The 27,622-nt window shown below is 35.4% G+C and overlaps 2 protein-coding genes across 5 annotated transcripts in view; one reads left to right on the top strand and one right to left on the bottom strand.

The window, feature by feature from the left end:
- pns (DENN domain containing pinstripe) overlaps positions 1-17,615 on the bottom strand; it is a 33,535-nt gene extending 15,920 nt beyond the window's left edge. For 3 of the 4 annotated variants that reach the window (XR_012453121.1, XM_074109460.1, XM_074109469.1), the window contains exons 1-13: positions 17,266-17,615; positions 17,085-17,194; positions 16,245-16,415; positions 15,594-15,829; positions 14,390-14,534; positions 13,532-13,676; positions 12,837-12,971; positions 11,566-11,744; positions 8,720-8,825; positions 7,423-7,572; positions 6,726-6,907; positions 5,749-5,960; positions 3,360-3,554 (exon numbers count right to left, since the gene is read on the bottom strand). Coding sequence is in view for 3 of the 4 variants with exons in the window: in XM_074109460.1 (XP_073965561.1) it covers positions 3,360-3,554; positions 5,749-5,960; positions 6,726-6,907; positions 7,423-7,572; positions 8,720-8,825; positions 11,566-11,744; positions 12,837-12,971; positions 13,532-13,676; positions 14,390-14,534; positions 15,594-15,829; positions 16,245-16,415; positions 17,085-17,194; positions 17,266-17,371 (2,072 nt within the window). In the remaining variant the exon portion in view is untranslated. The remainder of the gene's footprint in view (positions 1-3,359; positions 3,555-5,748; positions 5,961-6,725; positions 6,908-7,422; positions 7,573-8,719; positions 8,826-11,565; positions 11,745-12,836; positions 12,972-13,531; positions 13,677-14,389; positions 14,535-15,593; positions 15,830-16,244; positions 16,416-17,084; positions 17,195-17,265) is intronic. The other variant, XM_074109474.1, reaches the window with a different exon arrangement.
- Positions 17,616-18,012: 397 nt separating this feature from the next.
- Positions 18,013-23,255, top strand: egh (beta-1,4-mannosyltransferase egh). The gene is made up of 3 exons (XM_074109453.1): positions 18,013-18,409; positions 18,626-19,430; positions 19,780-23,255. The coding sequence occupies exons 2-3, from the start codon at positions 18,627-18,629 to the stop codon at positions 20,350-20,352; spliced, it is 1,377 nt and encodes a 458-aa protein (XP_073965554.1). The 5' UTR covers positions 18,013-18,409; position 18,626; the 3' UTR covers positions 20,353-23,255.
- Positions 23,256-27,622: the final 4,367 nt, after the last annotated feature.

The following is a 27,622-nucleotide window of genomic DNA, read 5'->3' as shown; positions in this document are numbered from 1 at the left end:
TACAGACATCAATGAATAAATTATCACACAACTAGAACAAATATAAAAATAACTACTTTAAATATCAAACGGTAAAGCACCCAGTAAAATACTAATAAATGTAAATTCGAATCATTTTAAATAAATTCATTGAGTTTCTATATTGATAACAATTCGTATAAATCTGAGCTGAAAAATATATCTAACTGAGCGAGACTCAACGGAGGTATATAACGTGCATACGCGTTCATTACGGCTTATAATTAATTTAATTATACAAGTGTCACTTAATAGTCAAAGGCTTTTAATAGGTATAAAAAGTTCTAATAGACGTCAGCATAAAAAGGTAAATAGAAGCGCAATATTTAGCTGCCAGCTTTTTTAAGTGATACTCTATATTCAGCCGCTACATGCAGTTCAAGGCATAACATGCTGAGTTAATTTCGGTCCCGCATGATTATTTTAACTATAAATACAAGCAAATATAACTTCTCACAACAAAATGGAAGAATTTTTAACAATACCTTAGAGGCACTTAAATAAAATAAATCTGCTTATTCCAAAATAATGTAAAGAAAAAAATATAGGAGATTCAACAGCTTAATAAATACATTTTATATTTGGAAACATCAGTTGTTTCTACATTTATACACTACACGGTAGTGCCAATTACAATATTAAAAAATCACTAATCACAACAAACGTTGATGGATCACATGCTAACAAGGAAAGCGGGCGTTTGATTCATGTGATAATATAATACTCCTTTGTCGAACACAAACGACTTTTAGAGATCAATGAGTATAAAGAAGTTTCAAAATTGCTCACCGAGTTAACAAAGTCTTAATTTTTCTTTTGCTTAATACAGTACTAAATATCTCCCTGAGTATTGATAATTGCTGATAAATTGTAGGTTAATTAATTAGTACTAATCAATATTTTATTGATAATAAGTGGAGTTATCTCGGTGCGCTACGGTTAGTGTTGGGGAAAACTTGAGTCCTCGAGTCCTTATTTATAAACTCGACTCAATTTTTGACAGCTCGTTGAGACACATCATCGGGAGTTCAGAGTCGAGCGCGAGCTTGTGGTGAGTAGCTAACTCTAGCTAGCTGAGTAACACAGCTAGTCTTAAACGTAAATTTAGTCTGTAACAAAACTCAAGTTTGCAGACGATACTTGAACGAAATCCGATTCCATCAAGTTTGGCGTATGGCCAGATCACATGGTGGCTTTACTACACTAATTAAATATGAATACACCTCACCACACCATACCATATCTTACCACACCACAACATCACAATGCCACATCCATCACACCACAATGACGCCCAGTGCCCGACTTATTGCATAACCAGACTCGAACGGACAAGAAAATTCGAAAATTAATATCAAACGCAAGTTTTGGGAAACTCGTTAAGCTCGCAACATGTCGAGCAACAGTCTGCCTGTTTTTCTGAGTCGAGTGTTACGATTAGAGTCTGAGCCATAAATGTAGACATGAGGACTCAAGTTTTGTCCAACACTAGCTGTGGTATAGGCATGCAGGCGTGGACAACCGATGCTAACTTCGCTCGACGAATCGCGAGCGAGAACTCGAAAGCATTACCCTTACAGCCCTCATGTTCATAACAAATTCCTAATACAAAGAAATAAAAATTCGAACCAGCTTAAATTTGTGTAATGAAGAACTTAATATAGGTAACTTGGACGATTATAGTATGCTCTATCTGTATCAATTCGATATCCGTATATCGAGAGGACACAATAATAATGAATCTTTAATCTAAGGCTACAATGGAATTTTCTCGCTTATCGCTTAGTAATATTTTCACATCGCTTTAAAGCTGACTTCACGTGTTTTTAAACTTTGTGAAAATACCTTGTTCTGCTTTAGTACCTATACACACTTGCATCTCAGGCTAGAATGGCCAGTATGTGTAAATCTATCAACCTAGTAAAGTCAGCTTTTAAAAGTAATGCAGATAATGACTAACAGATGGACTGATTCGGTGGGCCTCATACATCGGGCGTAATGGTACTGCACATCGATTCTCCCTCGCTTCGACCTTAGTGTTACCACTCAATCGATAGGTCTACACTAAACCACTATTGATAGTAGATGGATGACATGACAATACCATTAGCAAAGTACAATACTATCGCCAATATTAATAGTATTTATTGTTTCGCGGAATAGATAAAGTAAGATGAAATGCCATGTCAACGAAACACGCTGATAGGTGCGTCAATTTGGTTGTCAAATTTGAATTTATGATTGTTTTTTTGGAGTCTTTTTGTATTTTTTATTTCAACTCCAAATTTGTTACTTTTTTTTTTGGGGGCTTTTACGGGTATCACGGATTGCTGAGGACCTGGGTTTGATTCCCAGTGCTGGTCTCTTTTTCTGGTTATTCTGTGCACCCATGTCTCAGTTTGTATTTTCGATTTGTATTTTCGAAATTTGAATTTGATAATTTGAGTAGCAATCGGCAGTTCTGTAGCCATGTATTCAGCCACGTTGAATGTTAATTTTATAATGTAAGTACCTAATATTTTAGAGACATTTGTCAGGCAATGACTAAATTTTATTTTTACAGTTGCTAATTATTTTTCTGCTTTTCCACGCTAGGAGGCATCACATTGTATGCAATTGTCATAACGTCATACATATTAAGTCATAACATACTGTAGAAAAGACTCGACGATATACCTTTATTGCCGTAAAGCCCTTATTACGATACCGTTGCCACAGAATATATAATAGTACTAACGTCCGTTACAGAGTTATAATTAGAGAGCGGATTTGAAGTAGCGATTACAAGTTTAATATGGATAAGACTAGTACATGTACCTAAGTATTTATTTATATCAAGAAGGTGCGTAATAAATAGGATCTTTTATGTTTGAACTGTATAAAAGTCCTTTAATTAGAATAAAACATTTGTCTTTACATATAGTTTGTTGCTAGAAAAACATTTATTGCATTTGATTAGGTATCTATATACGTAAGATTGCATTGCGGTAAGTAAGTTATAAGATAACTGTAAGACCAATAAACAACAAGATATCTAATCTAATAAATAAATCTATCTATCTATCTAACCAACCGCACTAGTCATATTCATATAAAACTTGTAATCGCTACTTCAAATCCACTCTGTAGTTATGATCTTTTTCGAATAGAAGCATGTGTGCATTTCCAGCGACCCTGGTTAGAGTACAAACTTTAACTTATTGGCATTTCCTTTTATTTTTTCTATTCCTTGCCGTCAATAGTTTTGCGTCGTTCCGAGCTATCGATATTAACGTTATCAAACAGCTATCGATAGAGTATCATTGGGCAACACTAAGTCGACCTAAGCCGGCGTTTCGGACCTGCGGTCGTTGGAGGGCGGCGGCGCGAGGGCGGCGGGGTCGAGGCGGGCGGGGAACGCGCGGTAGTACGCGGCGCGGTGCGGCAGCCGCTCGCCGGGGGGGTCCACCTCGAGCTCCGCGCCGGCGCCGGCGCCCGCAGCCCCCGCGTACACGCTGTACCCGCGGGTCGCGATGCCCCCCTCGCCTAAGCGACGTCTGGAACAACACCTTGCCTGAACCCGCTGTCGGTGAGGCTGAGCGACGGAGCTATGCGATTGGTTACACGAACGGATGTCCCATTAGTCAATGACGATTACAACAGACCTGTGTTGCAGCGACTGACGTAAATGCGGTAAAAGGGTGGAGTTTAAAAAGTTGGACCATGTTCACCTAGTCAACCACACAAAACCATGGACTGGTAAAAGTTTCGCTGTGACATGAAAATTACCCATACAATTTATGGTTAACTAGTTGTAGCCATTCGTCGGCTACACTGACAAGAGTGTAACACTTAAATAAGAAGAAGAGTTGTTGCCCGGAACTCACTCTGAGAAAAAACCGTATATCGCTATACCGCGGAAACTATGCATTTTTAAGGATAAAAACTAGCCCATGTCCTTCCCATGGTTTCAAACTATCTCCATACCAAACTTTGTCTTAATCAGTTCATCATTTTAAGCGCGAAGAGGTAACAGACATACTTTTGCATATGCAATATTAGTACAGATTGCCTATGGCACAACGGACATGCTTTAGACTATGTTTAAATCCCTGAGTTAAGGTGTCTAACTTTTTTCTCAATAGTTCAGTATCTGCGTCATCAAATAAAAACATCTACTGTCGGTCGTTTATATTTATTGAAGAAATAAATTCCACAATTCACCATAAGAAAGACCGGTTTAGGTAAATCCATACTAATATTATAAATGCGAAAGTGGGTGTGTTTGTATGTTTGTTTGTCCGTCTTTCATGTCGAAACGGAGCGACGGATCGACGTGATTTTTGGCATAGAGATAGATTATGGGCCAGAGAGTGACATAGGCTACTTTTTATCTCGTAAAAATGCACAGTTCCCGAGGGAACAGCCCGCGATAACCGAATTCCACGCGGGCGAAGCCGCGGGCAAAAGCTAGTTCAATATAATTCCGTCTCGCTTTCCCGCATAACTTCGTCTCTCACCTGCATATACGAACGTAGTTAACCTAACGGACAGATATAAAGACGTCTCGTTTTAGGGATCTCCCAATTACACACTTATGGTCAGTCACCAACCTCCACTTGATTTCCTGTCCTCAAATTGAAATCATAATTCGCAGCATTTCACTTCCGTGAAAAGGGTTTTTAATAGTTTTACTACGTCTTAAATAGTCTTAGTATGACATCTGCAACCGACTGTTCCTTTTCTCTAATCTCAATCATCCCAGGGGCCTTTCTAAAAATCAGCGCCGAGTTATCGAGCCCTGCTCAAGCTGAGACTAGTACCTAACTTTTTTGTTTAACTAGCTTGTTTTTTGGCAATATACATTTTTTGATATACTTATATGATTAATTTAACACCAAAATTAATATTTCATGAGAATTATCACTTGGTGATGTAATCAATCTAATTAGCAACGGTTAATAGGTTAGTAGATGCTTCGAGCAAGCAATCAATGCACACTGGTTTATTATTAACTTTAATGCGATGTTATTGGTCAAACTCAAAGTGTATAATCTACTGTTACTCGCATCGTTTCGTGTGATAAACCCACAAACATTATGATTAGTGCAAAATTTTTAGCATACAGCAGCATGGTCGAAAAGAGTCGAAGTGTCAACTTTTAGGGCTCTAACAGATAGACTAACTTCATCTTAAACTTCATAACTTCAACGTAACTGCAACAGTCGAGTAATGCAGCTAGCAGGCAATTTGTGTGCACTTTTGCAGATTACAATGGAAATTGGGTGAACTATAAATACATAATACTCTGCTCACCCACAATCTTATGACAGCTACGTTTATGCAATAAATGCCACGACTTTGACGATGAACTCTGGTTGAGTTCGAAACGCGTCAGCGTAGTGTGGTAGTGGTGGGCTTGTATGAACAGGAACTTGTTGCATAGATGTAGCTGTCGTAAGGTCGCGAGGGAGCAAAATACCTAATTGTTTACAGTTCATTGAGACAGACCTTCGCAAAGTAATGCCTGATTCAATAAAAGGAAATTGGGTGGACAGTCAGCAGTTAGGTTGCAGTTGGATTGCATTCCCAGTCAATTTGTAATAGCCCTCTAAAATTAATCCATCGCGTCGCGCATAGACGATAGCTATCTTCGTGAGGTGTCAAAGTTGATTGACTAAATGTTTGCAGCTTTCGACTATTATGACCACGCTTCATTTCACTAAGTCATGCATAAATATTCCAACTAACCTGGTAGTCTTGATTCGATGTTCGAACACTTGCAAGTTGGCATCGTACTCTCCCCAAGTGGACATTATCCTGTTGTCTATAAACGTCGCGAACATCTGCGTCTCGAGGAATCTGGAGAGGAAAGGTCGGTGCCGCTGCGGCTGGTCGGAGAGAAACGAGGCTTTGTCAAAGTTGACCATGGACTCGCGGGACGATAGCCATGTTTCTCGATCCTGGTGACAAAGAAAATTTATTTGAAACTTTATCTGGTATCCAATAGGATAGGGATGGGGAAAGAATGGCACGCGTGCCAGTTTTATCATATGAGAAAATAATTTGAGCGTGTAACTAATTTCATTGATGGTTTTATTTTAGTCCATACAAAAACTATTGTTGTTGTTTTTTTTTTAATTGGGCTCTGTTCATTGGAGGACAATTTATCCAGTGTCTAGTAGGTTTTGTTTTATACAATAGCTAGGTCAAGAATGGCAATATGTAACAGGCAGCATATCAAAGTCAGATTATTTTTATATAAATGGCTCAAACTGGATCCAAAGAGCTCAACGTGGCGACGAATGAAAAAAAATGAAGGAGGCCTACACCGAAGGTTGAACAAACTGAAAAAGAAGAAGAGATATAAAAATGCAAAATACGATTCTCCTAAATCTTTTGTATGGTAATACGGTAATACTGAATTGCGACGTCGCTAGCCTTGTGAGTTAACTCGATAGGGTAGATCACAACATAAAGCAATAATTTCCAGAGAGGACTTTAATAAAAATACTTTATTTACGTCCTAAAAACCATTTTTTTAATAACTGCAAAATAAGATTTTTAGATGCTTTGATTTATTTATGTTGCTTTGGGCAGATTTTAGTAAAACTTAATGCAAGTGAAATATATTAATTTGAAACAAATAAAATAGTCGATCTAGTTGACAAATAACTTAAATTCGAGTGTAATAACTAATTAGGAAGATGCTAGTTTTTTTTTAATACCTGATCCGGCATAATGACGAAATTCTCGTACATAAGAAACATATGCACAAATCTGTTTAGGAAGGTCTCTCTGACAGCGATGTTGAAGCGGATGTCTTCGTTGTACTGTTCCTCGTCGTTGAGAGTTCTCTTCTTCATGGCCGGCATAACTGCGTCCGCGTCTACTTCGTCTATATTAACACCTGGAATTAAATAATACTGTTACTTCATGCAGGTCATAGAATAGTTATCCACAGCATGGTTTACTCGCAACTTTTAGCCTTTCAATATTGAATTGTGGAAGTCGGCAACACGTCAGCGACTTCCTAGAACCATAATCATAGGCTAGCCATCAGATAAATGACGGCAGACGTAACTAAAGCGGCTACTATCTTGCAAAACATCACTTTTTATAGTTCACTAATTAAGGTATTATGTATTTGCAGTAAACTAATTTTAAATAATTAAAAAAAGAAAGTTGGGGTTATCTAAGGTTTTCAGTTTAATAATAACACCATGTTTATTTTTTACGGATGGTGTAGGTATATCATAAATACATAGCTAGTGACGCGCCCCGTCTACACGCGATTATTGTTTAGGGGAAAGGGAGGTGAAAATTTAAAGTGCTTTTGATTATAATATAAACCTTAACTTAGTCACAGTTTCACTCGTGATAAGCCGGCGCTAGTCACTATTAAATAATAATAATTAAAAAAACCTGTTCGTTTGACGATGTCTACTATCCGCTGTAATGCGTCAAGGCGACGCGGCGCGCGGCGAGTGGGCGATCCCGGCGGGGACGCGTTTAGCGGCCGACTTTCGTCCCACTCTAGCACGTCGTGAAACGAATGCTTGCGACGGAGACCGCCTATAAACCAAATAACGCATTGAATGTAATGTTTTTCAGTCGAGTAAATACAAATACATAAATCAGGGCTTGTTAACGTTACCAAATTCATATTATAAGTAACGTTACGGAACGGTAAAATCATAAAAATACCTTGTACCGGTATTAATTATAACGTTACTTAATAAATACGGTATTTGACAACTCCTGATTTTGCCATATCTTAATATTATTATGAAAATATAGATATACAGATAGTGTTTAGCGAAGAGAAAATTTAAATCGGTTGAAAATTGGATTTATAGTGATTTTTTGAAAAATCTATATACCTGTCTCTTTCTCAAACGATTTTCTCTATGCAGCAAGTATGGCGGTACTGGCGTGTGACGTCACATGCCAGTATGTCTTTCTCTGTCTAATCTTGAATTTCAAACCTTTATAACTTTGTTATTTGTAAAGGTAGCTTAAAAATTGTTTTTCTATTCGATAACAGGCATTGTGTAGTTTTAATTTATAAAACATATACAAAATAGTCAAATACCGTATTAACATTATCGTAACGTTACTTAATAACGGTACATTTTCTTGACAGTTAATAGTAGGGCTTGTTAATGTTACCCAATTCACATTATTATAACGTTAAAAAAGTAACACTATTTAAATCGGTAATGTTTGTTTTTAATTTTTCCGTGACCATGAGATTTCAAATGGACTCAAAACGTCGGGATCAAAATTATAATCACAAATGCATGATATAATCCGTAAAGTAGTTTAATTTACCAAGTAAAAAATAGCAATTCTTAATTATTTTTTGATAGGAATTACATACAAGTACATACACATCGTTATTGAGTAGATTTAATAGCATAATCAAATGTTCTGATTTAGTTGAATGATGACCAGGGACGCCGATATAATGTAAAAGTGAGAAGTAATCTAACGATACTTTTGAATTAACGTTAACAGCTTATAACGTTACCATTTTTATAACGGTACATCGTTTAACGTTAATTACAATTTAACGTTAAATCTGTTTGACAGAGGTAACTCAAGAAAATTTGGGTTTTACCCGGAATACAAAATTAAAAAAGTTATGGTTTTATTATTCAATAAAGGGTTATCTGCATTGAACCCCATTATAAGCAACAAAAAGTGGTAGATGTATTACCTGATGGCAATGTACAGCTGCTGCTCATATTTTCGTTCATATGTTTGTATGAAGTTCCGTTTATAGGCACGCCGAGTTTGGTGGGCTCAGTTTCCGGTCTTAATATCTGCAAATACAATAAAGTGCATATAAAAGTATGAAAAACTTATTTTTTTTGCATCTGTCTTTCTATGTGAGTAACCAATCTAGCCACACAGCATAGATTCTTTGTTTAGGAGCAGGGCGCTTGTAACGCTGGAGATTCATAGATATCTACAAATTTGTAGAGAACCCTCGGTGAGCGAGTCCGACTCACGCTTGGCCTGTTTTAATTATGTGAGAGTTTCTCATATCTTTACCCATAAAATAGGGACAGACAATGGCACAGGCTAATTTACTTTCTTGTCAACAATAACTAGTACTTGCATAAATAAAGTTTGGAACTAATGAGCCGCAGCGTCACATCCAAAGAGCCGCATGTGTGGCTCGCGAGCCGCAGGTTGCCGACCCCTGCCCTAAGGGATAGAGTAGCTATAATTATTCATCTCCCGAGGCAAAGCTACAGGCACAAGCAGTAATTTTATAATTTATTTAAAACAAGATAAAAATTAATAAAAGCAATTTCATTACTTATTTGAAAGTAAACAACTCAACTGATCTCTATATCTGTCTTGTAACTTTTTGTTATCTGTATGATTGTTAACATGTTTTTTCTTCTTAACGTTTATTCCTTTGTTTTTATCAAAAACGTGTAGAGCCATGTTATTTTGTTATGAGGATTAAAGTTTCTATCTATCTATACTATTTCACACTGACACACTGTTCCTGGAATACCATTCATTATACTTTTATACCTGGTAGGCAAGTTCGAAGCTACATTACATAGTTTAATAGTAGACTGTTGCACCAAGCAGAAACTTATTTATTACTGCACCGAGTGCCGATTTGGAGCCCGAGCGTCAGCACGAGGGCAATATAAATTATTTAATGCGAGGTGCATAATCTGCTTTTCTTTCAACTATTAGGTACAGGAGAATAGTACACAAAAAAAACCCATGCTAAACAATTAATAGGAAACAAATGCCACTAGCACTCGATGATTCCATTTATGAAAGTTTACATTCACACTCTCAAAAAATGTCCACCCACGGCCAATTCACAAGGTTCCCGCCAATTTGTTTTTTTTTTTAAATTTCTTACTTTTATTTGGCAGAGTTAGTAGCAGATATTTGTACCGGTGATCTATCATATTTCGGATGGGCGCCAGGTTGGCCAACCAAACACAAAGTTTTTTTTTAATATATGGCTACTTACTGTTTTTGGTAGGATTGGTATACGTTATACCTATCCGATTTATTAAATGTGTAAACAAACCGATTTCATTAAAATTCTTGTATAAACACTCACTGGATCGAATCAATAACACATTTATCTATAATTCGTGTCTTTTAACTAGATGTGTCATCACTTTTTTCACCAAAACTCACTTGGATTTCAATATTTATTTTTCATTTGAAAAATCTTCGTCATAATCTGACGAATCGCATTTCTTGATTGAAATGTGTATAATCTGTAGTGGCATAGAGATGGAGGAAAATTTGACATTTTAAAAATCGATTAATGCGCGGATGAAAAAGCGATTTTTATTTACTTTCCTTAAAATTAAAAAATAGTTAGGTACTGCTTTTATAATTGAATAAACAGTCGTTGGAATGAAATCGAGTATTGTAAATAAAAAATACTTTGATCTATTCAATTAATAAATTAATCGATATACTGAACAGATTAATTATTTTGCAATAGGTTCTAGGTTTTCACATCATTGAATGTCTGTGGTCGGATAAATGTCGTCTTTGTTAACACTTTTCATAAATTGGATCGAAATACAATATATTAGCAACAATTTTTTGTACGCAATCTGTCAAATTTCATAAGACCGTCAGGTTGACCAACTTAACACTAGAGTTTTATACACTATGCAGGCTTTTATAGCAAAAATACTTGTGTTACCTCTTTGGTGCTGCAATTAAAAAAAAAACCTAAAACCATGCAATAAAGGATTTTCATACATTTCCCCCCATACAAATTTCAAAGTCCCGCTTTGTGCTGGGTATTTAGTGCAGTTATGATGAAATTTAGTTGAAAAAAAAATATTGCATAGTGCATGAATTTTTACGCAAGCAATAGTCACAATTTAACAGGCTTAATTGGAGTTAATTCTTATATCTCAGAGCTCTAGCGAGTTTAATTCTCATTCCGCCGACCCTAATTAAACAATTAAGGAAGAAAACGAATTGATCAAGGTGCAATGAATTAACAGACAAGATAATAGGTACAAATAGTACATTCCCACTTAATTATTTACAAACATCAAAGATGGTAGTAAAAATCATGGTGAAAGATCGCGATCGATCGCGCTTTAGACAACTTGGCCTCTTTCAATTAAGACAATGTACAGTCAAGTTTAAAAATATGAACTTATCCAGCGTTTCAAAAATATGTACCACAGACTCTTATTCCGATGCAATAAGATCGTGGTAACATATTATTGAGTGGTTCGAATAGATACTTATTTTTGCACTTGACTGTACATGTTATACATCCTACACAGTTACTTAGACCAAAATTTAAGGTGTATCATCCACAATATTGGACTGCACACCACACTCAAATCTTTTTATTAAACATTTTTTGTAGTTATCCTAAAAATCCTTTGTATTTGTTTTTTTTTTAAGAATCTGCTGCTTAACGGAAGATGCTCTATTATAATACCCACCCAGCAGGCATCCTTTATTTTTCGTTGTTTTTAATTAAATAGAACCACAGCGATTACATAAACCCGCCACACGGTCCCTTAGGTCACCAACCTGATGTTTATCCAAAATATGGTTCAGTTCTTCAACAAAAGGGGTCCGATGTGGGAAGATTGGAAGTTCCTCAGGCAGTTGTATGTCCGGCTTGTCTATATCGACCAAGCATAATGCTGCTTCTGATCCGAGCGCGAGCCGCGCGCCGTTGCTCATAGCGCCGCTGTCGGCATGTAAACCTGCGTATAAAACCGGCCTGTAAGTACCCTGAATACTGTAGGTATTCTCGCCCCGTTGGCAAAAAACACGCAAGTTTACACACAGACTCTAGATATAGAAAAGAAGTCTGCACCGATAGACTGCTCGACTAACTTAACTACTGACACAGCAATTGTATTATCTTCATGTCCGATTCACACTATTCCAGTAAAACCATTCCAGTAGCATGACTGCGGTGCTCGATCGATCTTCTGTAACTCGTTTGGATTGTGACCCTGCAAATTTATCGCTACGGGCACGATTTTACTGGAATAATGTGAACCGGGCATTACCTACTCTAAAACTTAACAATACTTTTTCAATGCAGATAATTAGTCTATATAAGGTAAATTTCCAATAGGATAGGGTCTACTCGACTGTAAAAAACAGAAAAGCCCCCGGTACTGGTACTGGAAGGTCGTGAAAATATGATGTTTATTAATAACGAAATAAGTAAATACGAGTACTGCCTTTTCGCAACGTAACGTTTGGCAACCTGTTTCATTTCGCAACTTTTCATTTCGCAAACTCTAAAACTGTAAACATTTTAGGATTTATTTCAGGGCCATCGTGTAGAACCCTTTGGGTTAGGTTAGGTTAGTTTTATAAAAATCCTGAAATATTTACAGTTTCAGAAATATTAAACAGTTGGGAAATGAAAAGTTGCGAAATGAAACAGGTTGCCAAACGTTATTCGCCGAAACATTAGTAAACCAAGTAAATATTATAATCAATATATGAATTGAATAAAACTGGTTTTTCTGTATATGTAGGTAAACGCGAAGTAACAAGCATATACCCCTCAACAATATCTTGAAAATTAAACAAAAATATTTACCTAGGTACTCAAAATTCATAAGAACCAGAAAGAACGCATAAGTTTGAAATTAATTACATTGGTTTACCACAGAGCGAATGGGGAAAGTCTGAAAAATTTAGAAACCCCATTAGATAACCTAGCTAGACCTTAAAAGCTCACCCTTTTTGCAAAATAATGACCGCACATAGCTCAAATCATGGCGACACACTCTTATTTACTAAACAATTTAATTGTGAAATCCATTGTACTGTACCCATGACGAAAGGCACCGGCGCGTCAAGGAAGTGGTACAAGGGCGCCGGCAGTATGGGCACATAGACATGGGCCCAGGTAAATGGCAACAGCAGGGACACTATGCACTCGGCTACTAGCATCAACTTGCTGTAGTCTGGAAAGACAAATAATCAAGTAGTGTTAAGTTGCTGACGTGGTTTATACTTACCAAAACAAAACACTATCTGTGATTTGATTATTGTAAGTTACTGACTCCTCTTACTTCTCGATCTATATATATCTATCTGTTTAAAGTGAATAAGGTCTATGACGATCGGGAAAATGCGGATCTCAGTCGGAATACGATGGCACCCGAAGTGTCAATTATTATTTTCATATCCTAGTGGATATGAAACTTTATATTTTGGTGTCAAATCTCATAATGGCTGTACAATGGGTACTGAGGCTAATTGCGAGAGCACGATAAATACGATCTTACCCGATAATATCCGATATAATGTACTACATTTGTAACAAGACAAACATGTACCTTATATTTCCACTGTACTTTACTTTTTCAGAATACGTAATTTTTAGGGTTTTCAATCACATTAAGAAAAAAAGAATAAGTGATACGCTAATATACGCTGCAACAATTATTTTTTTAATTTTAAAGATGAAAAGTTTGGCTCTAATTCCTAAAAGCAGCCGCCAAGGCCAAATCAATATACCCACCACTCGATCTGAGAAGTACTTGGTGCTCTAGCAAGACACAAGTGAACAGTTGAACCACACATTCGACGCCTAGCGTTGAGAACATAACTCGCAGTGGGAAGTCGAGCAGCGGCAATTCTTCCGGTGCATTTGGCATTCGTATCACCTGGAAAACAATGGCTTTTCTTGTGAACCAGTCAGGCTTGGAATATTCACAATAATTTTATTGTAAGCAGGGTTGATAATTTTTTTTTTATTTCTGACAGACTATTTTGGTGAAAAATAAATCAATTACCTAGGTAGGTACCAAAATTATGTAGTTCTTTTTTTTACTTTGCTATTATGAATTTATCAGACCTTAAATTCTACCATGAATTTGAAATTTTGCCTTTTTTACGGATTAATTATATTGCCATACATGCCAATATAATATTTTCCATGCCATATTAATTTAATTTGGCACATATCTGTATCTTTTGCACCATAGGTGTAGACTAGATTAGGTAGGTACTAACAACAGTTCTAGAAAAAAAAATGTATTTAAAAATGTACTGAGACCTAGAATAAGATTAGAAAAGTGATTTCTATATTTATGTATGGTGGTACGGGAACTGTTTGTACTTTTTATACAAATACAACAATATGTAAGATGGCAACTTCCGCTCATGTTTCACCTTTAGCACCTTTAGCAACGAACGACGCATTAATATTATTGCGATCAAAAATTTTTTTTATGGAGCATTGTTTTGAAAATACAAATATTCTTTATTGCGCACCAGAAATCAGTACAATAAATTTACAGACACATAAATTTAGGGTAGACAATAGGCGGTCTTATCGCGTCGGTTTTACTTATAATTAAAGTAAAAAAGTACTTACAACTGGTATTGGATCTAGGTGAGGTTCGGAGGGTGGCACGTAAAGGCGTAAGGCTTGGCCTGGCAAGGGTACCGGTACTTCGTAAAGCAGGTTGTAAACATAGGACTCGGGGCTAAGCCCCGGACCCGGCTGCCTGGGTAATGATCTGGAAAATATTTATAACTTGAGCCTCATTTACATCAAATTCTATTTTCACAATTTGAACCAAATGTCAATCAAATAAAGTTCAAATTTAATTTTCTTTATATCATATATATTACGCCAGGCTCCACAAGCTTATTATTATTCCCTTTGATGGCGGCCTTAAGGCTTGGGCCAATGTCAGTTACGATGACAGGGTTGCAATTGATTCTGCAGATTGCCTCCACAAAGTTAAACAGTGCTGGAGATGAATTGACAGTTGATCAATTACTTATAAATTCATAGCTGAGCAGGCCCGCAATGTAAATGGACTACAATAATATTTTTCGCATCATGTTAGTAAGACTTAGCATAGCTTTGTTCATGCCTACTGGGTTATTTGAGTTTTTTGACCTAAATTATTCACAAGGTTCGATAGAAAGTGTGTGTCACATTGTGTTTTACAATACCAAGTTCTATCTAATACTTGTTCCATATTAGATATATTTGTTCCGGGATGAATAATGCCTTACTGAGTTCCCGATATTTCAATGCAATTGCATGCAATACAATTACAGATAGCAAATATATCTAGTGCAAATAACTGTGAATCATTAAACTGTTATTTGTATTGTAGCCTCAAAGTAAAGTAAGTTGCAAGAGAATTACTTGGATCATGTAAATAAGGCTTAATAAACAATTGATAAGGATTATATTAGGGGTCAATGTGCAACCCAGTCATTAGAGTACAAAAACTTGTAAATAAACATGGAAGAAATAAATACACAAGTACATTTTTTTTCAACAGGAATTTTCCATTCCATTCCACCTTCTTTTTGGAGTAAAAACCAGGCAAAGCAGTCAACAGCAGGCAACAGTTAGGTTAGGTTATTTATTATTGATGTATGAAATCTAGATACCTTCAGTTTTAATCCATATACTCTGTTTAATATTAATTATTTTATTTGATTAACTTGCTCTTGAGCTAAAACTTTTTGTACAAAAATTATGGTTGGACTTAATTTTGGTACTTACTAATATATAACTTTTTTTTAAATAAACAAGCAATGGAGTTTTTACTTACCTATACAAATTCTCTAAGAACAACTGTGCAACCCTCACATAAGGGTATTGGCAAATCAAAGCTATGCTTTTTGCTACGTAAAGTTTATCTTTGGCTATATCGTAGTAAGTGAGGGCGGCACCGGAGTGTGGAGCCAGTTTAAATGACCTTGGTAGGGACCGAGAGCTTTCTTTTCCATTGCTCTTCCGATGGCCAGGAGGTGTTTGTCCACTGGATAACTCAGTAATATACATAGCCTGAAAAGCATTTTATATTTAGTGTATTAGGGCATAGTTGAGCTAGTATAGGTATGAGCCTACTCATTTCTTAAAGGGCGGCAATGCATCTGTAACTCGGCTTGTTATGGATGACCATGGACGGCGGTGATTGCTTTCTTTATGTATAATAACTTTATAAAAAATAATAGATTTTATAAAAGTATTCACAAAAATATTAGGCATTTTCAATTTCTCTATATAACTTGTTTGCCAGCGGTACTCACATTTTGAAATATACTAAACAATAGTGACTCATAAAGACACTCAAAAAAATCTGCATTAGCCATATTTTTGAATAGCATGGTATGCATTTTAAGGTCAGTCATTACCACCAGCATATGTGTTATGTACACTGTTATGGTTAGACCTATGCTAATTGATTAGTAAAACAGACCTGTAAAGTATGCATTGCACTACAGATGTTCCTGTTCCTAACTTCTTCATAGAATATAAGACTGAAGCCATAGTATCGGGAAGCATTTTCTCGGGTCACAACAAAACTGTGAAACTTTGCTTCTAGAGAATGTTTTTGAGTTCTAAACTGTAGGCCAGCAGGTAAACAAAGCTGGAACAACAAAACATTTTGTAAGCTTGAACTCTGTTTAATAATATACAAAACTCATTATATTAGGATCAGCAGGGCTACAAGAAACTCGACTCGAAGATTGTGTTGTGCGGACCCTCTGACACTTTACTTATACTATTTAATACGAGAGTGAGAGGGTCGGTTTGATACGAACTTCAACTTTCAAGTTTCGTAGTAGTCCTGCAGTGAATTTAATGGTCATAAAAATATAAACTTTCAGCATCTGTCCCAGTCGCTTAATTGTAAGATAAGCATTACATATAATAAGTGATAAAATAAGTTATAATGCTTGGATCTTCATCCGAGAAGTGGAAATAAATAAATATTGTTTTTAATTTACAGCTCTTTCTTGATGGTATTTGTATCACCATCCAATCTTCATATCATAAATACTATAAAAAAATCAAATCAAAAATCAATCAAATCAATCAAAAAGTAGATAGATTTAAATAAACGCTTATAAGAATCATACACCAGATGTTTACCTACTTTGAACATTACCTACATTCAGATTTTTACCTACTTTGAAACCTTTTCTTAAAAATTCAAAAGCTGCATTTCAGAGACTCACTAAACAATCTCAAATAACTTGTCAGGGTTGGCTTTTGCTGCATAAGTTGTGCAAATAACGATTCATTAACACCTTACCATACAAACAGCATGTTCATCAAACGGATTACTTTGTATGTTGTCAGGGTAGTGAGCTAGTATTTTCCCTTTATAAGACCGATCCAAAGGAGACACATGCAAGTTATCACCTAAAACAAAGACATCATCTGTTACCACTGACAATAAAAACAATCAAAACATATGGTATTCTAGTACTGACCACAAAGCCTGTCAGGTTCTAGGCCAGAATCGAAATCAAGACCACATATAGCAAAATAATCAGCAAAACGACATCCCACTGATAAATCAGAGACAGACATATTCATATCGACCCGTTATTTACTATACGAGACACTTTCTCTTCTAGTCACTATTATGATGGCTTTCTTCAGCATCTTACTGATTCTCGATCAGGTATCGTTGCAAATTACTATTTTGGCAGTTGCACAAGTTCATTTTACTACTGTTAAGGTAAACATAACTAGAAAAGATACATTTCTACTGTAAAATTATATATTTACGCGGACGAATCAAATCAAAACGTAAATGATTTTTTTATACGTCAATACAATACGTCATTTTTTTTACAATAGGGATGTCCCATGTCTGCAGGGCTACTCCGAAACACGAAACTCGAAGTTCGTATCATACCGTCCCTCTCGCTCGCGTATTAAATAGTGTTAGTGTCAGAGGGACGGCACGATACGAACTTCGAGTTTCGTAGTAGCCCTGCAGGCCATATACCATAAATTATACGGTAGTACTATTAGTTATTCTGTGCCTATACTACGAAGTGCAAAACTCGAACTTCGTATGTTGTGGTCTCGCTGACGCTTATGTCATTTAATACGCAAAAGAAAGGGACGGTGTGATACGAACTTCGAGTTTCATAGTAGCCCCTCAAGAATCGAATAATCGATAATTCGGTGTAAAGGGAGTGCGCACATGATCAGAATTATTTTATGATGTCAGAAAAATAAAGTAACTGTATGTTAAAAAAAACATAAATGTTTTGTTTACTGATTTATCAGAATTTCTTGATAAGCGCTATCGAAAATTAACTGAAAAAAAGAGTCGTGCGGTGTGTGTGAATCAGAATCAATTGACAAATGAATGTCAGTCAAGCAAGTCAGTCTCTGTCTGTCAGACAGAAACAAAAAGATAGGGGCGTGTGTGCTGGGCGGAGAGGTTGTATTATTTAAGCAAGTATTATTAGAAAATAGTGTCTCCGAAATTCGCGAAAATTATGATGTGAAAGTTTAGGATAGTACTTCATAAGTGAATAAATAATCTTATATTCACGTCCAGCAAAAGTGATTTTATAACAGTTAAGTTATTTAGCGTGTTCAAACGAACGCATCAAGGTGAGTTTTATAATATGTTTATTAAAAACCCAAGAGCATTGTCTGTTTCCTCATAAGTATACTATTTAAGAACTAGTCTGCCCACATATCGAGGCACGACGTGCTCATAAGTATGGATGTTTGTGATGGAAAAAAATAGCTTCTAAAAATATCGTGAATGTATTTATTTCCCCCGGTGAAATCAACCGATTCTGATTTGCCGTTTTGTTGTTTCAGAATGTTAAGAGGAAGAGTAAAACATTGTTTGCACTGCATTTTATATCTATCCTTCATATTTTTTTTCCTCGTATTTGCTGGTGCCATTAATTTGAATGAAGAAGAAATTGTTTTCCCTGATCCCTGGGAGACCTATGGAATATATGGTACAATTATCCTATACATCCTGAGGTTGCTTACTCTGCTAACAATACCTCAGGTGCTGTGCAATTTTGCTGGGTTAGTGTTTTTTAATACTTTCCCTGGAAAAGTGAAGCTAAAAGGATCCCCATTACTTGCACCATTCATTTGCATAAGAGTTGTAACAAGAGGCGACTTTCCAAAGTTGGTGAAGACTAATGTCTCAAGAAATATGAACACATGCATTGATGTTGGGATGGAGAACTTTATGATTGAAGTTGTCACTGATAAAGCATTAAATCTGCCTAAACACAGGAGAGTGAGGGAAGTGGTGGTGCCCTCAGAATACAAGACAAAAAGTGGCGCTTTGTTTAAGTCCCGAGCATTGCAGTATTGTTTAGAAGACAGTGTCAATATATTAACAGATACTGATTGGATTGTGCATTTGGATGAAGAGACATTATTGACTGAAAACTCTGTTCGTGGGATTTTGAACTTTGTGCAGGATGGACAGCATCAATTTGGGCAAGGGCTCATTACATATGCCAATGAGCAGATTGTCAATTGGCTGACCACTCTTGCTGACAGCTTCAGGGTTTCTGATGACATGGGCAAGCTCAGGTTCCAGTTTTATTGGTTCCACAAGCCCCTATTCAGTTGGAAGGGCTCTTATGTAGTAACACAGGTATGCATCCAAAGTTCCTCCAAAGTTTTTTTGTTATACTTACAAAAATACTCTAAATGACAAATACCTTTATTAAATTCCCTCGCTCCATGATGAAACATGTTTTTATATAGACTTAATGGTAACTCAAATAAACCCAAGGCAATTCATGAGTCATTTGCTAAATTAATCAAGAGATAAGTATTACACTCAGACCAATGGCAATAAGATGTTTTAAAATTTATATTTGTTTTGATTTAAATTTTAACAATGCACGAATTGTGTATCTTAGAATGTTTCTACTTACTTTTAGTAGGTAATATAGTGAAAATGTTTATTATTTGATTATTATTTTTATTATGTTTTGTAGGTAGCTGCTGAGAAAAAAGTGTCTTTTGACAATGGCCTGGATGGTTCAGTGGCAGAGGACTGCTACTTTGCCATGAAGGCATACATGGAGGGGTATTCATTTAACTTTGTAGAAGGTGAAATGTGGGAAAAGTCACCCTTCACATTATGGGACTTCATGCAGCAGCGAAAAAGATGGATCCAGGGTATCCTGTTAGTGGTTCATACAAAGCAAATACCATTAATTAATAAGATCTTTCTAGCCATATCATGTTACTCATGGGTTACACTGCCCCTGTCAACTAGCAATGTTCTGTTAGCTGCTCTCTGTCCAATACCATGCCCTCACTTCTTAAACCTTATATGTGGCTTTATAGGAGCTGTTAATATATACATGTATATCTTTGGTGTTATCAAGTCCTTCCCCCTACATAGATACGGACCTATTAAGTGTATTTTATTTGCTGCAGGAGCCCTAGCAACTATACCACTTAATGTTGTTATTGAGAACATTGCTGTTATATGGGGTGTTTTAGGCAAAAAACACAAATTTTATGTAGTTAACAAAGAAGTTAAAGTCCCAGTGACAGTGTGATTCTGTTTTTATGTCAGTATTTCATATTACTCTATTAATTTTTGTTACTGCAATAAGTGCACAAAATACTTAAGTGGAATCAATTAGCACTTAAACTCAAGTCTGATTGTTGTAAACTGATAATGAGTTATTAAGAATGTTGACTAAACATTTTTGTTTTTTCTAAATTTAATACAGTGACTTTTTTTTTCAATATCCACTGTGTGAAACATTAAGTTGAAGAAAAATAACAAAATGTTGCTGCATTAAAATAACTTGCTTGTAAAATCCTAGTATGTAAAATCAGTTATTTATTCAAAGTAATTTACGTCATTAAAAGTTTAGGAAAGTATTGATACACCATTAAAATTTGACATCTCATCTTTCATGAACTGCACAAATAATGAAGAGGGATAGAAATCTAATTAATATGTGATAAATAAGATGATAGTGAAGTGTACATGGCATGGATATGTTTTTATTTTAAATGAAGGTAATAGAATAAATAAAAACCTTTGATAAGATAATATATTATGATTATTACATTCAAATGTTCGGAATGTGCAGTGCAGTTTGCTATTTGCTATTAAAAGCAATGATGGTTGACATCTGAATGATTAGTTAGGTATTTTTTAAAAGGCTTTGCAACCGTTTTATACCTAAGTATTATAAACTTACATAATGTGTACTTAACATTCAATGTACATTCAAATAACTCCAAGTTTTTTGTATTTAGACGAGTTTTTCGTTTTTTCTGGGTATAGTTAATAAATAGGAGAGGCCATGACGATATGAATATTTCTATTAATCAGAATAAGTTTTGTTAATAATTAAACTTATATATTTGTATCTCCATGATGGTTATTTAAGAGTTTATAAACAATATTGATTCTTTTCAATATTCTAAACAATTATAAACTTTAACTAAATTCATTGTGCCTATAACTTCATATTTTTTGGAATTTTAAGTCTACATTGCTAAAAGGTTTTGTTTTGCCCCCACTTCATTTAAAATGACCTATTACTGCATACATTCTAGGGCCAGATTTTTTGCCGCTCAGTATTATTTATTATATATAATACTTGCGCGCGTAAATAACAATGGCCTTGAGTAGCATAGGCCACTAATTGCTGAATTGCTGTTGATTAGTCCTCATGACCTTCAGGCTGTACGTGACTGTTGGGTAGCTGAGGACATTGAAGCTACGTCTGTGAATGTATCTGCAATATGTCGATCCGAGTTTTCTCTATTTTAATTTCACCTATGAGCAGCCTATGAGGGATAATTTAAAAACAATATAATTTATATTATAATTTTTACTGATTTCAATTGATTTTGTACCAAGGTGTATTTGTGTACATTTATGTGGTCACTATATGCACTATGCCTGGAAAAGGGTTATTGATTACATCGATATATCGTCTGTCGTTATTCACGTCGAGCAATGGAGCGTGACCATACTCATGCCTATAACTAAAAAGTGCTCGGGCCTAAACGATATTTTGCAAAATCGAATACAAGTCGTTATCCAATTTGCCGACTTTGTACAAATGTGTCGGTTGGGTATATTATATGTGTATATTTAAATTTTGCAACATTACGCCTTTGTTTCTCACATTTATTTGCGTTATGCAGTAAAATCTCATTTTGTAATAGTTACTAAAATATGCAACGGTGAATGACAGTTTTTTTCCCGTTCAGCATCAGACTAGTCATTGAAAACTGTACCTACATTAATTAATAAATAAGAATTAAGTTTCTAAATTAAGATGACACCAGATCAAATGTAATTGAAATAATGGGATACCTACACTATTTCCTATAATTTGCTATACCTAATTTGAATGCGACCATATTTTTCCGCCCCTATGTATCGAACGAAGCTTTTAATTTAGTACATTATCTTACCGGTTAGATATTAGTACATAGTTCTATGTTCTTTTCTGGTATCCAATAGTGTTTTCTTGAGACTTTACTTGTAGGAAGTTGGTAGATTATTGAGTTTCATGGTTAATTATTATATTTTTAGTATTTTACTTTTAAGATGATGTCTCAGGGAGCGCATTGTTTGATCAGGCTACGGGAAATGAGACGTATCGTTATTTTTGTAATTAATTTATAATTTGTATTGTCTTTACCTATTTTTAATTTGGTCACAAATTCTTGGATATTTTTCATTTGAACAAGACATTGTAATACTGGTAATACGCACCGTTTTCAACTTATCTAAATATTTATATTCATCCCTAATTGATTCATTGTTGATTCTTAATCTTGCGGAGTTTTAGTCTGTTAAAAGAAGATGACTATGTAATTTCAGACCTCAGAGACGCCGTTTATTAATATGCTGCCACATTTAGACATCTGTTGAAATTTAATATATTTACAATATTATCGAAAATAAAATTATTATAGTAGGTACTCTAAGTATGGCAGATAAACCTCCGCAAAAATGGCTTAAAATCTATTTGATTTCAAATATTTTGTGTTCACATCATCAGTTGTGTCGTTCTAAGAATAGGACAAAATGTGTTCTATATTTTTCTATTTTGTAACATGCTCAATGCACGCAGATAATTTATTTTACAAGGGTGACAGAATTAAAATTTTAGAATACAGGTAAATTCGAAATACTTTTTCGTGCTTTCACGATCTGAGGATGAAGCTAAAGGAGAAACTTTGGTGATTTGTTTTTCCAGTGCGTTGTTATTTAAATAGAATATTTATAAGTTTCGTCTAGCACGAGTTTAAGCAAAAGTTGATCGGTCGTATTTAAATAAATGTTTGTACCAGTTACTGTGTGGGTTGTAAGTGTCAATTGTGTGAGTATTTGGTCTTACGCGTTTAATTATAATCTGGGTGACTTAAACACGTAATTAGTAAGTAGTTACATAATTCAGAAAATAAATTGAATATTACTAAATATTTTTTTTTTATTGACAATTTGTTAATGGCGACTACAGTCTATTCAATATAGGAATGGACAGAAGGAAAATAGGTTCTTTATAATGCACGCTTTAGGAAGTCATTAAAAAAAATTGAATTTTTTTGGTATACGGTCTAAACTTAATTCTAATTAAATTATCGGAGACGTCAATATTACTTTTAATTATTCATTAAATAACTGTTGCCCGCGACTTCGTTAACGTAGAATCCGTTTATTGCCATCCCGCGGGAACTATGCAATTTTTCGGGATAAAAACTATTCCATGTCCTTCCCCAGGACTTGTACTTTGTACTATCTATAATAATAATAATTTATTCATAAACCATTATCCAAACCACTATCTGTATAAATGTATTGTATTAATCATATACTTTTCACATCTAAAGCACTGCACCAAATTTAATGAAATTTGGAATTGAAAAAAGCTTGAACTTCATAGCAGTAACTACGAGCAGAATATTTTTAAACAGGGAAGACCGGATGAGTCCACGAAACAGTTATTCAAATTATGTATAAATACATATAAATCGAATTAATATTATTTAACAAATTACGTATTAATAGTGTGTTATTTGTAAGTACATTACGTATTAATTAATCTACTTACAAACTAAACAAAATAACTACTTCATCTTGTTACTTCTTTTATTCATCATAATGAATCATCATTATTAAGACTTCACAAAAAATGTTTAGAACCCCTTCTTATGTGACATTCTAGAGTCCAATGTTATCCTGAATGGACTATAGGTACACTAGGTACAGTCACCAGCACCAATATCTGACACAAGAAGCGTGCATAAATATCTGATACGACTCAATTTCTAGGGCCAGAAGGACGTGTCAGATATTTTTGCAAGCTCTGCTGTGGCAGATATTAATGCTGGTGACTACGTACGACTCGAACATCGTTTCAGTGATTAAAATCTTCAAATGATTTTATTTAACGGCAAAAAATGTACTACTGGCTGAATGCACCACGCAAACGAAAATTCTAACTAAACATTAGGTACCTACACTAAACTTACTGACTAAACACGTGTCGCTTGCTGACCGGGCGTTCTTGCTGAACCGTTGGTCGGTACGATAGTGGTACATTTTGTTGCATCCTAGCCTTCCGATTTCAATTCCTTTTTCTTCTATTAAGTACCTAGAACCTAAGTAGAATAGAACACAATCAGTAAGCCTGTGCACAAATGCACAACTTAGCACGTGACACTTTTCTTAGTAAGTAACCCAATCGAAGGTGTAATAAGTAACTATTACTTAATCATGTTTTGATAACCACTTTCAAGGAACATCTTTTTTTTGTCACGAACGGACTGACTGACTGAATCTTTTTGTCAGATTAATGACAGGCTATTTCTTTTAATATCAGTTTTCACGTAAATTACCTATTATTATAATAACACCTCTCTTTGTGCGTCGGGGGTTAATAAAATTATCTGTTGCAAGGGTTTTCGAAATATAATTATTTACTAGGCATGATATGATTTGTGTTTTGATGATTTTTAACCCCCGACGCAAAAAGAGGGGTGTTATAAAGTTTGACCGCTATGTGTGTCTGTCTGTGCATCTGTCTATATGTGGCATCATAGCTCTTAAACGGGTGGACTGATTTGAATGCGGTTTTTTTATTTGAAAGTAGGTTTTCTAGCGATGGTTCTTAGACATCTTTCATCAAAATCGGTTCAGCCGTTTTTGAGATATTGAACTTTGGAGTGACCAAGTCGGGGGTTTTCCAACTTTTTAAATTCATTAAAAGAGTCCATTAACTGCATCGCCTCTATTAGAGGGCCTCAAGGGGTAGGGGACGGGACGAGAGTAATTTTTGGGCCGGGCCGGTGCACTGCATGGGGCACCAACGAAAAACTAATTTATTGTGGGAAAAGTATGGTAGGTAGGTTTAGGAACAAGGGTTAAATGAAAAATAAAGATCTCAACATTGGCAGAATCATCGATACTGATTTTCACGCTCAAAACACCGCCGCCAGTGTCTCAAGATGAAAGTCTTTGACTAGTGTGTGTTACCAGTGATGACATAAGGAACAGTCTGAGAAGTGGTTGCTTTGCTTAGGTATGGTATGGAGCGAGCTATAATATGCTCAGAGTTTCCCTGCGTGAATGAATCAGAAATGAGATCAGGAGAACTGAATTCATTGACACAGACATATCCATAAGTAGCCGGAACCAGCTTTAGATTTTATGTGCTAGCAAATTTTTTTTGGTGCTGCTTAAGGTTTACCCCAAGACGTGATGCCCTAAGCAATTGGGAAGGCCCCCAACAAGATGGGCCGACGATCTGGTGAAAGTTGCAGGACCCAGTTGGATGCGGGTTTGGAATGGGGAACCAATGGGATGGGGCTTAGAACTCTGAAGGCATATTTATTTCAATTTTAGTCTTTTTTCTATGTTGTCACGTTTTTTTTCTTCTTTCTGTCGTCCAGCAGTGGACGTCTTTCGGCTGATGATGATGATGAATGTAATTTCATATTAAGAGTATATTATGTTGGTTCCGTTTCGCTGGTAGGTACGCGTCTTGATTAATTAAGAGTCTTCCCAAAACCTATCGACGTAAAATCGGCTTTAGCCGATCAAAAAACTCTTATCCACGTTGTATTCACGCATTAAGAGCGAAAAAGACGACGATCGGCTCAGCTGACGCGAAACGACGTTTACCGACGGGAAAGACGTCTTTTTCGCTGTTATTGCGTGGAAATAAAGCGTTTCTTGGTCGGCTTAAGCCCCTTCCGCGTCGATAGATGTGGGGAGACCCCAAGTGGGCTGGCCTGTTTACGATACTTTTAGTACATAATATCTAACTAGATTGTTTCTATATCTGCCACTTACATTTCATAGTGTCTTATAACTTAAAATTGTCAGTGATAGATGGATTATAAATTTTATAGGAATGTTTATGAAATAACACTTACCTACTTATTGTGGAAACACGTGACATGACGAAAGATGTTGTTGAAACGCAATTATTCCCACTGAAATATTAATTTACTTACTTAAATATTAACTATCATTAACCAAATCCATTAAAAATATCAGTTGAATTTGCATTTCTCTCTGCGTCAATATGATATTCGCATTATTAAAGATAAGCAATATGCTAAAGCAAAGCAATAAGTATGTGTACGTGAGTAAATATCCTCATATCCATTCACCACCGCACGTAGTCACCAACATATCTAAGTACGTAATTTAATGGGACTATTTATAAATCACAAAAAAAACGGAAAAGGAAAAAATAATAAACCCTCTTTTTATTTATCCTTAACCTATAGGTACTAGTTTGAAGTCGGTGCCTCAGCACGAGCCAGGAGGAGTGATAGAAGCCCATAGGTAGACTACTATAGGTCCACTCCTAATGGCTAGCCATGCAACGCGGGGCAAACAGACCCCAAAGTTTATTAGATAAATTTTATTCTGAACAGTAATCCTATCGATTTGTATAATAAAATGCGATCTCTTCCAGGCAACCTTTACAAATTACCACAGACAGAAGTACTTAAGGAATACCTAGGTGTTTAGATTAGCAAGGAGCGGAATTCTCATAGAAAAAATCAAATATCAAGAGGGATTGACCATTGTGTTTTATCGACTATTCCATTACCGATTTTTCGCATGTTACCGACTTTTAACATTATTCTGTAACATTTGACCTCTTTGATAAACCACTTGCATATCGTTATTTTAAACATCACTTCACGTTACATTTGATGTCGCTGGAGTTTTCATAAGTATTATTTTATTAGGGTCCCGTAACGTGTTAACCAAAATGGTTAATTGTAAAAGAAAAACGATTAACAAAAAATGGATAAAGTAGGTAATATCTTCTCTTAATTTAAAATTATTCTCGAACTTCTCTTAGTTTAAATGGTGGCAGTGTACAGAAAATAATGCCAATTCTTTGTAACTACACGACAAGATGAAGAAAATATAATTAGTACAGATATAGATTTCGATTCTGTTACTTTGAATGAAGGTTAGTCTATCGTCAGTTACAATGTTTAACATTTCCGTTTCAGTTTTATGTTTAAATTGTATCAAACACACAGGTTTTTTTTTTGTAGCCTATAGTGTCGCACTGCAGGACAAAGGCCTCAATAATTACAGGTCTGATTTCATTACCTAAAACATATTGTGCTAACTGACAATTAAACATCGAAAGTCGATAAAACACAATGGTCAATCCCTCTTGACATTTGATTTTTGCTATGAAAATTCCGGTCCTTGGTGATTAGGTAGGTATTATTCAAGTTATTTTTTCCTAAAACCAACTCACGCTTGACTGGTTGTTATTATTTACCTACGAGTATTATTATTCCGAGAGA

The sequence above is a fragment of the Choristoneura fumiferana genome, chromosome 2 (genome assembly GCF_025370935.1).
Source record: "Choristoneura fumiferana chromosome 2, NRCan_CFum_1, whole genome shotgun sequence".
Taxonomy (NCBI): domain Eukaryota; kingdom Metazoa; phylum Arthropoda; class Insecta; order Lepidoptera; family Tortricidae; genus Choristoneura; species Choristoneura fumiferana.
Note: the sequence above shows the minus strand (reverse complement) of the source record. Positions and strands in the feature narration are given on the sequence as shown.

Excerpts from the sequence above, each read along its gene's own strand:
- egh (XM_074109453.1), top strand. The coding sequence starts at position 18,627 with ATGTTAAGAGGAAGAGTAAAACATTGTTTGCACTGCATTTTATATCTA. Across the intron at positions 19,431-19,779 it reads GCTCTTATGTAGTAACACAG|GTAGCTGCTGAGAAAAAAGT; the intron begins GTATGCATCCAA and ends TATGTTTTGTAG.